This window comes from Lacerta agilis, chromosome 4 (genome assembly GCF_009819535.1).
Source record: "Lacerta agilis isolate rLacAgi1 chromosome 4, rLacAgi1.pri, whole genome shotgun sequence".
Taxonomy (NCBI): Eukaryota; Metazoa; Chordata; class Lepidosauria; order Squamata; family Lacertidae; genus Lacerta; species Lacerta agilis.
This window is the reverse complement of record NC_046315.1, coordinates 70,281,336-70,294,961: the sequence shown is the minus strand read 5'-3', so window position 1 is coordinate 70,294,961 and position 13,626 is coordinate 70,281,336. Positions and strand designations below refer to the sequence as shown.

Genomic DNA, 13,626 nt, shown 5'->3' with positions numbered 1-13,626 from the left:
AACAAAAAGATGATTAGAGAATAATGTACCTCTTGCTTAAAACTAAGTGTCAATACAAATGTTCTTCAAAATGTTAAGACCCAGAAATCAATCCTGACTACGCCAAAATATCCAAACAGTGCACTAACATCTTTGGTATACGGCCAGGAAACAGCCGCTCTACCACCCTGCAACCAATCTGGTTTCAACAGCTGCATAACGCATTAATATTCTTGTCCACACAAAAATAAAGATTATAAGCAGCTGATATTTCCCCACACTGAGGAACCAAAACTGTAGCGAAATAGTAACCAATAAGCGAAGGGGGAAAGGCAGTGTTCTACAAGGGGAAGAGATTTCTTTGAGAAAGACACTACCTTTTCTTGTCCACTGCAGGCAGGGGGATATTGCTGCTCTTCCACTTAACCTTGACATTCTCCTGTAGAACAGTCCTATTTAATGCAATAAAATAGCGCTCTAAGATAGCAAGCCTTTGTTTCAGCTTCAGAGCAGAGAGTGTGGTGGTGGCTGTTTTCTTGGCTAGAGCTTGCTGCTCCTTCACAAGTACATAAAGGCACTCTTTCAGCTCATTCGCATCTAGAAGAAACAGAAGAACTATATTACTAATCTGAAACATTCAGCATGATGCATACAATTGTTTTATGGCAAGGGAAAGAAATAAGACACCCTCCATTTTAGGAGCAGCCATTTTTCACATTTGATGTGCAATGCAGTACAATATAGAGCCAAGATTCTGAAAGGACACATACTTCATTGTTTTCATTTATATCCTACATTTCTTCCAGCAAGGTGCGGCACAGGAAGTTATGAGACATTTTTCATTCAGGCACTGGTCAGATGCAAACCAGCTTAGCTTCAGCATCTGCCTTCAGTAAATAGAAACATGCCTGAAATACTACTCACTCCTTATAAAAAGGATTACACACATCTCAAGAGAAAGTTTCAATAGGACTCCATGTATATTTGGGAATATGTGAGTAGATGTTGCATGACTTACTTTACATGCACTCCCCAATTAATTTTAATCGTAGGTACTGAATGCCTGGATGAGTCAGGTATAGTACCTGCCTTTCATATTAGCTAATCCCCCCCCCCCGTCTAGACAAATTTAGGAGTGTATTTTAATAGCTCCTATGGACACCAAACACACTAGAGGTCTGCTCCCCATTAGTGACAAACAATCCACTCAAGACATAAGGATATCTGGCAGGCTCAAAGTACCAGAAAAACCACTACACAAGAACAAAAGCAATTTGTTTTGTTTAATTAACTTTTTTTATGCTTTCCCCAATCTATTACGGTTTGTTGATCTGCAGCGTTCAAGTACTTCAAACCCAGTAAAGGTGGTTTGTGAAACACGTGTCATAGCGGTTCTTACTAATTTAACTAGAACATTAATCATTTTAGTAAGGCAAGGAATGAGACTGGGCCACTTACAAGCAAGCTGCAGTACATATGTGCCCCCTCTCCCACCTCAGAGTAATTGAACCAAGTAGCACAGGCTGCGTAGGCAGAAATATGGGCCTGATTCCATCTGCTCTCGAGGTGTCCCACAAGCATCTACTTGCTGTGTATCTTGCAGCACTCATGCTGCGACTCGGCCACCTGTGAGAAAATTTGCTTGTTCTTTTAAAGGGGTTGCTGAAGCAAAGCTGTTCACCACTTCCAAGCAGTCGTTCAGTGTGTTCACATTTATATTTTCTCTGCCATTGCCCGACTGCCCTGAATGGGCTATATGAGCTACTCTTCGAGAAGGAGGAACAAGAGGGCATTCATCCAGCCAGGACGCCAACACATGATGGGTGAGTGCAATTTTACCATCAAGGCTGCTGCCATTTCAAATCTTTGCGCTATAGCAAGCTGTAACAGCAAAGTTGGCCCTACTTCAAGCGGTATAATTTGAAACAAAAATAGGTCCAAATGGCATTTATATCAATTCCCAGGTGCTCTTCAATGTAGATACTGAATGACTGATCAATTTCAATTCAGCAATGACAAACACAGTAAATCCTTAAGACTAGACCTTTCTCATTTCACTTACGATTTCTGTTTGTGACCATCTCCTCCAGCATTCAAGCACTCTAAAATTACACAGCAGGTTTTTTTTTATCCCTGGCAGACACTAAAAGACGCTGCTAAGAGGCCCGCTTATGTGGGGACAATAAGCATTACTTGCATTTTATACGCTGAAGTTAATTATCTTAAGTTCTCTGTTACTTAAAAGGCAACTCTAAAAAGCTGCAGAACAGAGCCCAAGATTGTAGACTACACAAACATATTCATAATTTAAGTTTAAAACTGAAGACATTACAGAAAAGAAACCAGAGGGGACTCGTCATTTATATATGAAGGCCAGCTCTCCCACCACCACCCCGGTTCTTAAGAAATAAATTAAAAAGAGACAGGAGCTTCTGTTTCATTTTGTTTGACCCCAGAAGCACTTGCTATCGGAAAAACATTAAGCATCATTTTAGTTAATCCTGACCAACTGATCCATATTTTGGAAAAACTCCACACCTCAAAATATTAGTCTAGAACAGTTACATGATTCATCCGAAGCTAAAAATGGCTCATTGAACAATTAAAGCTGCTTCTCTTGTAACTTTAAATATAGATCTTCAGATTACACAAATTATGCTTCCAGGGGGAATTTCCAGTCATGATGATTGAGTTCTCTACCCAAATTTGTCAAGTGACTAAAGGATTTTTATCTCATTGTTCAACACCCAAGACTTACGCAATGCTGCTCATATTTCCTATTTTGTGAAATGAAGCAAACTATTCAATGTCAATTTATGCAGGGGAGCCCCTTGCAACAGGATTTTTCTGCTCAAATCACTGTCAATTTGTCCTTTCCACTGCTGTGTTTAAGTATAGGCTGTCTTTTTACAACCGTGGCCCCAAAAACGAAACCAGAATTGTATACTCAGAATTATTAGCAGTCACACTGACTGCAATATGCTGTAAACCAGATTCCTGGATTCTAAGACACATGACTGAGCTTAATGGAAAGTACAAGATAAGGTGTGAGGCATCCACACTGAAACCAGATCAGGAAGAGCATGAGAATTTCCTTGAATTTAGCATAGTAAACATTAAAACTGATGCAAATCCTTTGTAAGGGACATTTCAAAACATCCAGTGAAATTTAACTGTATGACCGCATGAAAGAACAGAGCCAGTTTATTTGTTGCTGTAGCCATAGCATCAGCAGACTTTATTTTGTAAACAGAATCCCAAGGGAACAGAGTGCAGCACATGGCCTTCTACATGTCAGTGTTTCGTAACAGTTGATTCCTGTCTGGTATCAGCAGCAGGCCCGGGTTGCTTCAAATCTACTGCGAGCAGCCCAGCTGTATCAGCATTGGCTCGCCTTGCCCCCTCAAAATTTTTTTTAAAAAACCTATCCATTTACAGTACGTATTGAAAACATAGCTGCAAACGCCAGTCTCTACTCTCATGATTTTAAGAGCTATTTACAAGAGGTTGCATCCTACTAAGTCATATTCAGAGTAGACCAATTGAAATCAATAGATTAATGCAATTCCACTGATTTCCAAAGGTCTACTCAAAGTATGACAAATCAGGTAGACCCAACAATTTCACCAACAATTTTCCTGGTCACTGAAGACCATCAAAGAGAAGCACGTTCCTTAGCTAAAGCAGGCATATGACTCCAGCATGGAGAAGAACTGTCACTACATTAAAACCCAGGCAAAAGTCTTAGACGTGTGTTTGTCAACCTTGGGTGCACAGAAGTTGCTCAGTTTTACAACTCCCATCATGCCCAGCCAACTTAGACAATAGTCAGGCATGATGGGATTTGTGGCCCAACACCTGGGTACTCAAGATTGAAGAACACCGCCTTAGACTACTGGAAGGAATTTTTTAAATTTTTTATTTTGTTTTGACTATGGCAGACCAACACGGCTACCTACCTGTAACTACCTTAGACTATAACCTTTCTGAGAATTCAAGTGCAGGTCAATTCAATGTAGTGGGCATCACCTGTAATACTATAGACACCAAGTGTTACATACTATTGTTACTCAAGAGCTCGATTCAGCTGGCACTCTGCACATGCCGCAGCAGAGTGCAGTGACTCCTTTCACTTCAGTCAACAGGGGACTATGCAATGAATTCAGATACTGTACTTTGCAACCAAGCTAGCAACCTCTGGTTGCCCTCACTGAAAAGAATTTACTTGTACTCATGGGATTGAAAGGTGCTTTCCCCAAATCCTCTCTGGAGGGTCGGAAAGAGTATACAAGGGGAGAAAAGGGGAGATCACTAAAAATCGGACATCCAGATATGCTTCCACTGACAGAACAATCTCCTTAGTGCTATGATGAATTCCATCCAATATTTTCAAAGCAGAACTGTATAAACATCACAAGTGAAGCAGCCTCTACATTTGTTTTAGGAAAAGAAGAAAATGGACTGGTCCGCACCACTGCAACCTAATAATTGCTGACTCAAAGTTCCTGTGTGGTACACATAGGATGCCACACATAGGATGCCAAGCTCAAAGATTTCAGCCCTTCAAAAGTAAACAGCAAAGGAAACGCAATTCAATTTATTTTCAGTTAGTTGCAAAAAAAAGAGACTCTAGCAAACAACCAAAGATGTGAGACGAAAAATTACTAAATGTGTAATTTTTTATATGTTAGAAGAGGTTCTACATAACCACTGGCAGAAAAGCTGATATACAAACTGAAGCAGGTTAAGGGTCAAACCAAATTGGATAAATTTATGCCATTCAGATACAATTTCATCACCTATGTTAACAAGACACAACAACGGAGAGCCACCCATGCAGTATGACTCCGTCTGGAACTCTTAATTCATGCTTATGCATACAAGAGATAGGCTACAACCTCTAATTATTTGAATACTGTTTTATATTTATTTTTGTCAGGTTACTGAGATTATGTAAAATATTTTTTAAAACAAAAGGTTCTACATAACTGATTTCTTGTCTACCACAGGATGCAACTAGACATAATGTGGGGTACCTGGGAGCAGGACCTTCTGCAGTTGTTGTTTTTTAAAGTTGATGTCAGCCTCTACCAAACCTCTACATTACGTTGTTGTAGCCCTGGTTGCTTTGGCTTGAAAAAGCATCTATCAGTTGCTCTAGCAACATGAAGGAGCATCTCATTTGTTACTGCCAGCATACAAAATCTGGCCCTCTTCCGAGCGAAGTGAGACTGGCCCTACAACCTAGCTAAAGCCCAAAGTACAACATGCCCATTTTCTAGCAACAGAGCACAAAAAATAACATAAATTACATAAATAGCCAATGTATTGGTAGTAGCAAGTGAGTTTGGACTTTTAAACAGCAATGATGAAAATCGGATAATTTCACTTCAACATAATGTATTTGTATTGAATACTTTAATTGGTGTGCTTTGTCATACTAGAATCATTTAGTCATACCTACCTCTGACATCAGATTAGTAATTTTTTTTTAAAAAAAAAAATACAAGTATGTAGGCATTGTAGCCTATTCCTGGGCAATATAATAAAATAATTTAATTGGGAAAATAATGCAGTTTAATTCATAAATTTGTTCTTTAAAAGGTAAAGGACCCCTGACAGTTAAGTCCAGTCGTGAACGACTCTGGGGTTGCAGTGCTCATCTCGCTTTACTGGCCGAGGGAGCCAATGTTTGTCTGCAGACAGTTTTTCCAGGCCATGTGGCCAGCATGACTAAGCCACTTCTGGCGAAACCAGAGCAGTGCATGGAAGCGCCGTTTACCTTCCTGCCGGAGTGGTACCTATTTATCTACTTGCACTTTTTGGGGTGCTTTCGAACTGCTAGGTTGGCAGGAGCTGGGACCGAGCAACGGGAGCTCACCCCATCGCGGGGATTTGAACCGCCGACCTTCTGATCGGCAAGCCCTAGGCTCAGTGGTTTACCATGTATTTATATATAAGCTGTTTTTAACTGTGATCCCGATTCTAAAAACATTTACTTGACCCCTCTGGTTGTAGTAGAAATTGTAGCCCCAATCTATTGAATATAGGCTACCTTGAAATTGCTTCAAGGTAGCTTTAAAATATTTCAATTACAGCTGCTATGCTAATTGCTTACAATGCCTTCATAGAACTACTTTGTTAAAATCGGGCACTTACAGTGATTTCCTGACACTATTTGTTTTGTTTAGCAACAGGAAGAGAAACCAAAATACTATGTAGCCAAAAGAAAGCCCACTTCTATCCTGTCAAATCGAAGACTTCATGAGCTGCTGTGTTGCAGCACTAGCAACAAAACCTGCATTTTATTAACAAAACAAATTCTGACTATGTAGCCATGTACTGAGAATTGTATCAACACTGTACTGATATTAAATCCTGCAGAGAAGTAAAACACTGAGCCCAAACACATTTCACCAGGTAGCAAGGGCTCTTCCCATAACTGTCATTGTTCAACTACTACAGTATTAAGGGCTACTTGGACACCACAAAACTGAGCACACAATAGTATCTGCTGCTGGTACTACTCCTTCAAAGATCACCTTTCCTTGCTAACTTGTGCTTGAAGCCGTTTTACAAGAAGTATGTTGCCAAGTAGTCTCTTTCCTAAAAGATGTACGTAAAGTTGATGCCCTTAGGACTCAGTAAAACCAAAGTGCTTTTTAACAAAGAAGTAAACTAGTTTAACAAGTGGCAAAATAAATCATTTAGAGAAAGGGCCTTCACAGGTTGTCTTAGGTGGCGGTTTTAAGCATCACTGGAGACTTGACTGTTACAATAGGTCTTGGTTGAGGTTGTATCTCTAGAGTTCAAGATGATGCTCATATCAGGGTATTAAGGCATACCAGCTCCTTGATTACCTGTTCACTCATCAGACAGAATCCTAAAACATCTCACCCTGGCAACAAGACCACATACTTCAATGCTTCCAGAAATCTAGGCCAAGTCATAACTGACACGCCCCAGAGCTGAGCAACCGAATTTCTGTCTACTTCAATAAAGAAGAAGAAGCTTTAATTTTATTCAAACAACTGTCAGTGCCAAGGACTGTCTGCATCCCTTCTGCTACCTCTCATCACTCCCGACTGCCATCATCAATTGACAGCCAGTTGTCAATTTTCTGTTTTGTATTGATTTATTAATCTCTTTGCACAACACCAACAGTAGTAGCTGCCTTCTGCATATTAACTGAAAGGAAACAAATTGCTATACAAGCATTTAAATGAAAGTGAATAGAAGTTTGTAAATTAAAGGATTTTTTTCTAATGGTCCAGTAAAAACTTATAAGCAAAATCCAAAGACTTTATTAAGAAACAAGTGACCTTCGTGACATATATGTTGGGTGCCGTAATACAACAGCAAATTCCATGTTGAAAGAAAACCAGAAAGACCTTACCTGGCTGCTTGCCCCAAACCCAACTTTCAACAATTGATTTGGCTCTATATGTAGGTAATGGTGCATCTTCTTCATCTTTCCTCTCTTTGTCATTCTGATCTTCTTTCTTTGATCCAGTCTGACCTTCAATGCTCTCATCTATAGAACAAAAAAAAACACCAAAGAACATAAATGCAACTGAGTAAATCATTTTTGTAAAGCCATTCCTTTTGCATCAAAATTCTGAGCCCCAGTATTGAAAAAGGTCATCTTATGCTCTCAGATTCACTCTAATATTATAGTTATATGGAGAAGAAAGGAAAACACTAACGACTGCCACAGATGTTATAGCTCTTGTTTTACTGGGTCACACTGTGACCTCTTCTACTTAGAAACCCGAGGCTTTATTGGCCTAGTTTGCATGTCACATTAAACCATAGCTTAAAACAAACTATGGTTTAATGAGAAAGACTTGCTTCTCTCCTGTTCTTGTTGCTACCATGTCACAGACAAAACAAGCCAGAGCCCGGCTTGTCATGGTTTGCTGCACCAAAAAACTGCAATAATAATAATACTTATTATTATTATTATTATTATTATTATTATTATTATTATTCCCCAACCATCTGGCTGGATTTCCACGGCCACTCTGGGCAGCTAACAGCATATATATATAAAATAGCACATCAGACATTAAAAAATTCCTGATACAGTAAGCAAAGAACAAACCTTGGTTACTGATTGTGGGTTTTGGGGGATAAGAAACCACAAGACCCATTTGGTTTTGAAACCAAGGGTGCCGTCAAAAGTAGTTTGCAATATGGCATTAGGGGGGATCTGCTCCTTCACCCACACACAAAGGCAGAAGATTACACTGGACTACTTGCAAATCATTTTGATCTTGAGTAATATAAATAACTGCAGATAGGCATAAAATCAGAATGCAATGAGAATGACATTACCATATCATGTATGGCTGCAAACATCTATGAAACTAGGAAAGAAAATTATTTTACTTCAGTTCCCAGAAAAAAATTACCACAATCAGAAATACTGAAGACGTTTGTCGGAATTATAATGTTTAGAAATTATAAACCATGATAATGAGTAGGAATGCATTTCTTACTGGCAAAGGAGGTGTTATTTAATTTAACCTCTACATAAAGGGCAAAATAGCAGTTCTACTCTATTGCCAGAATTTTAATAGCATCATTCCCAGAAAGGATTTATTTCTGATCAAAAACTCGGTGTGCCCCCTCCCCACATGAGTTAATATGCTCTTAAATCATAGTTATAACATTTGTCATTAGAGTCACAATAGTGCAAGCATTTAAGGGATTAGTAACTGAAGGACAAGTCTTCAGGACATACAACTTAGCCTGCCAAGTTCAGATTCTGAAAAATTCAGGAGGCTTGCTTGCCAATGATGTTGGTATGGATCTGAGAAATGAAGCAGTACTGTGGGCATGCTTCAGTAAAGTTTATCTCACATAAGTCTAACTTAAATGAGCATACTTTCTATTTTATGCAGCAGCATCTTACCCACTTTGATCTGCACATCCCATTAGTTGATAAAGCTCTGACACTGACTGTGTAACTTGATGTACATTTACTCAGAAGTCCCATTTATTTCAGTGGGGCTTACTCCCACATAAGTGAGCACAGGATTGCAGTCTTAATCTTATACTGTTGTCAGAACTGGGAATTCAAGTCTGTCTCAGCACCCAATAGATAGATGATTGATTGATATCTCAGATAACATTTAACTAAGTTCTACTCAGATAGACCCACTAAAATTAATAAGCATGACTGTTCAGTCTGCTCTGAATACACCATAGTTGAATGCCACCCTAGATTCCCAACATTTTAAAGCAATGACAGACACAAAAAACCTTGAGAAAACTGTGCCTTTACATCAAGCACTGCATCTCTACAACCCATTAAAAATATACCTACCCTCTTCCCAATAATGTTTGGATATGCTTTACAGAAATAGTATTTTGCTAACACAAAGCATTATACCAAACACTGTTGTCATTCATTAGAAATGTCAAGATCTTCAAACTAAAAAGTTATGGTTGGCCTGCATACAGTAAGAGACGGATTACAAAGCCACCATACAAAGAGTACAACATAGGGAGCAGGGTGGCATAGCTCCCAAACCCTTTGCATTAATTACAAATAAACCCTCAATAAAAATTTAGGCACATTTATCTTTACTGAACCATACAGATACACAACACAATGAAACCCACCTTTCCGTGGAGAAGCTTCAGCATTTTGGGAGGGTTCTGTTCCAGTGTATACGATTTCCCCATCTTTGACCATTTCATTCCAAAGGCCACAGAGTCCATCTCGGGTGAAAGCAAGCTTTTAGAGGGAAAGGGGGGGGTGATATCATAAACATGTTTTTTTTTATCCTTTCCACCAAATAGTGTTCCAGGTGACTAACAATGATACAAACAATACCATAAAACAGCAAGACAATTAAAAAAAATAAGGCACATAAAATCATCAATAAAAGCAACCGTTTTAAACTTTGTCTGCCTGCAATTCAAAGGGCTGGGAAGACATTTATCTATAGAAATTTAAAGATTCAAGTCTAGTCGGTGTAGTTCCACCTCCCTTTTTGAAACAGCACCAAGAATTCAAGCATGCTAACGATTTGGATGAGTACATCCAGCCTAGATCATCTACTGGCAAGGCTGCAACACAAATGCCTATGAGGGACACCGCATGTGGGAATTTTGTTAAACAGATGTTATCTGTGTGCAAGCAATTTCCTGCATTATGCAAATAGATAGTACAAAACTCCAATGAATGACTTCCAGCGACTGATTTCCAGAGCAGGTACAGTAGCAAAATGGACCCATGCACACTCATCACATCACATGGTATGGATAGCATAAACATGAGATACTGTACACAGAATGCCCTACACCAGCAGTTCCCAATTGGTGGTCCATGAATCCCAGGGGGTCTATGTAACCCATCCAGGGGGTTCATGGCACACACCCATCAATTGTCTGGTATATCCCATTTTGGGAGTTGTGCTCTCACTCAAGAGCACGGCGCCCCAAAACATGAGAAATTGCAGCTAGACGCACGTCTCATGTGACCACGGCACCCGAAAACGCACATCCCAGTTTTGTACTGGAACATATTAGAGGGCATGGTGGAACCATTCACATAACATAAACTACCAAAGAGATACCAACATTTTCAAAAGTAGGGGGTCTATGACTCGGCTTTGAAAAACAGGGCTCCACAGTACTTAGCTAATTGGTAACAACTGCCCTACACACAAGAAAATTACACGTCAGAAATACGTATAGGATATAGCCATTTCCACCATAACAAATAAATCCACAAAAATTATCAGCCCACCTTCTCACTTGTTTGCAACACACTGCTAGCCTGAGAGAGAAACAAATATCTTCCTATTTACAAAAGCTGCTTTACCTGGTCACCTTGCTCATGGAGGGAATCTAGAAGTCAAGCTGATATTTACATGCCTCTCAATACTCAAAAGAACATTAAAGCTTTCTACAAATGAGAATAAGCTCATTAGGCATCACTGTTCTAACATTTTTAGAGCCTATGATACAAGACGGATACAAAGTTTAGAATCTTGAATTGTTACATTTCGAAAACAAGGCCATAGTAAAATAAGTTAAATTTAGAACTGAGCTGTCAATCTACACCACAGGAGTCATCAGTGTTCCACTAACCTCAGCGATATGAAGAATTTAAAAATAAATGTGTTATGGTAGATGTAGCAGCAGCTAAGCTTACTTTTACAAGCAGCAAATGAGGTGATAAACCTGTGTCTCAACTGTACCTCCCAGTGTGCAGATGAAGGCTCCCATAATTGAAAGTCTCCCCGCCCCCTTAAAAAATGTACCAATTGGGAACAATGGGGACAATATCCATAATAGGGAGGGAGAACCAAAATTCATATAAGCCCTTCTCACACACAACGATGCCCCCCCCGCTCACTCGCTCTTTCACACACACACACACACACACACACACACACACACAAATGAACTGACTCATTTTCTCTCCCTTGAGAAATGTGAGTCCTTCACTTTCTCTCTGAGCTGAGAAAGGGAATTGTTTCAGAGCCAGATTGCAAACCTCTTAGGTTGCAACAAAGGTCAATTGAAAAATGGTCCCCCTCTGACTAAATCAAGCCATCAACTGCATGCAGAGGCATCATGCTCCACTGACTTGCAAGCACCTTTAAATGATCAAAAAAATGAAAAAAGACACAAGAAGTAAACCTACATTATAGCAGGAACTCTTGTCTTTGAAGGTAACATCTAGGTTTTTTTTCAACCCCCTTGGGTAACAAATGAACCCATATATGCCACAGATACATTGCAACAGTTTGTTGTGAGGCCCTGCATGTTCACCCCTATTACTTAACCGCATTACAGTAGCTTCAGCTTTATTTTTCGAGGGTTTTATACTTCCTAGTGCATCGGAGAAATAGGAAATGTTGTTTCTTCTGCAGGAAACAGTGCAAGTGGTGAAACAGAAAAGCACAATAGTTTAGATTAGTGTTTACAGTGCATTCAAATGTAACATATTTGCCTATGGCTCTTCCCATATTAGCCTTCCAAATCAACTTGAAATCAATTTTCTACATCATTTGTGAGCTTCTATCCACTGACTTGGTTGTCCAAAATTCATGCCTGCCAGATAATTACAGTAGCTGGGCAATAAAGCTCTCTCCTGCTTAATGTAATAGATATATTGACATCTCTATTCTTATTCAGGGACACATGGCCAAGCCTACCTTAAGTTATGATGCAACTATCAGTCCTTTATAATCTTCAGCAGGTTGGTAATTAACCAACTTGCCTGGTCATCCACGATGGATGAAAATTGTCTGACCACCTTGAAGCAAGTTACAGGGGATTAAGGCATATGCATCTCATTCTCCCTTCTAACCTGAAAATGCTACGGGATCTTTAAGGCTAAGCAGCAAAATAAAAGTCTCTAACCCATCCATGGCTGTGAATGGGGCAGTGCATACAATTCTGAGGCCATATAGCAGATGATGAAGTCCTATAGGATTGTGGTCTATAGTTTCAGACTGCATGGTAATGCATTAATTCACTCAGTGATTTTTGCATCTCCATTTGTCTATTTAAGACCAATCTGGGTTTTATTTAAGAGACCCAAATGCTTGCAGTTTAAAACCTACCAAGAAAGTAGCCCTCACCATATGGTAGGCTACTCTTATTTGAGGAACATAGTACACTTTCATACAACAGGTCAAACTTGTTATTGTTGGCATCCATCTGTCTCGATAAATGGAGTGCGCCTCCAGGGGTGGAGTCAAACCGCTGCATTAGCTGCACCAAAGTGACCTCCTCAGGGCACAAGCCTGGCCAGTGTATGAAAGTCCTGAGCTGCCCACACAACAAGACCTCCCCCTCTCAGCCTCCAAAGGAAAGCAGAGCAAGTGACCTTCTCCCAAAGATATCCCAGAAGGCAGAGGAGGTTTAGGATCAGAGTTTTCATTCTCCTAGATGGGCTACCTTCCCAAGTTGACAAGCCTCATTTGCCCCTCACTTCCCTCTACAGCATGTGCAGAAACCGCCTTCTGATTGTTGGAACCACCACTGATCTTGTCCACTCAATATGCCAGAGCCTACAGTCCCTAACTCACCAAGGGTTTGGGGACGCATTGGCTACCCTGGCTTAGCCAGCCTGTTGAAGCTATTCCCAGGGTGTGGCCGCTGTAGCATGCTGACAGCTTCTAGGAGCTACAGGGGAAAGCAGAGTGCAGGGAGGGGACCAAAGGTGGAAAAACTACCCCAGAAGAAGCACAACATGTCCCCCACTAGAGGTATTACTCCTCGCCTAACACCCCACAGTTCCAACTCAGTATTATCTACTTCACTAGAATTGTTTATCCAGGATCTCTTTTACCACCTGCTTTTCTGTCCTTCTTTCTACCTGGAGATACCAGAGACTGAACTTGGGATCTCTGTACACAAAAGATATAGTTTGTCATTTACCTACAGTCTCTCATCTGACCTTTAATCTTCTTATCATCAAACCTGAAATCTAATAACAAATCTCAAGCACAAACCTGAAATCTAATAACAGATCTCAATGAACTTCCCACATCTCATTAATTTCAAGATCACACTAATATTTTCCTTCATAAACAAAAAAGTTAAGGAGGACCCATTGTAAAACATTCTATCACTGAAAAAGAATTTGCTTCATCCCATGAGCCCAGCAAATTGAAA

The 13,626-nt window shown here is 39.9% G+C and overlaps 1 protein-coding gene across 6 annotated transcripts in view; it reads right to left on the bottom strand.

Moving 5' to 3' along the window:
• HERC2 (HECT and RLD domain containing E3 ubiquitin protein ligase 2) overlaps positions 1-13,626 on the bottom strand; it is a 93,345-nt gene that overhangs the window by 76,693 nt on the left and 3,026 nt on the right. For all 6 annotated transcript variants that reach the window (XM_033147517.1, XM_033147520.1, XM_033147521.1 and 3 more), the window contains 3 exons: positions 9,610-9,724; positions 7,376-7,513; positions 357-576 (listed from right to left, as the gene is read on the bottom strand). In XM_033147517.1, the coding sequence (XP_033003408.1) occupies positions 357-576; positions 7,376-7,513; positions 9,610-9,724 (473 nt within the window). The remainder of the gene's footprint in view (positions 1-356; positions 577-7,375; positions 7,514-9,609; positions 9,725-13,626) is intronic.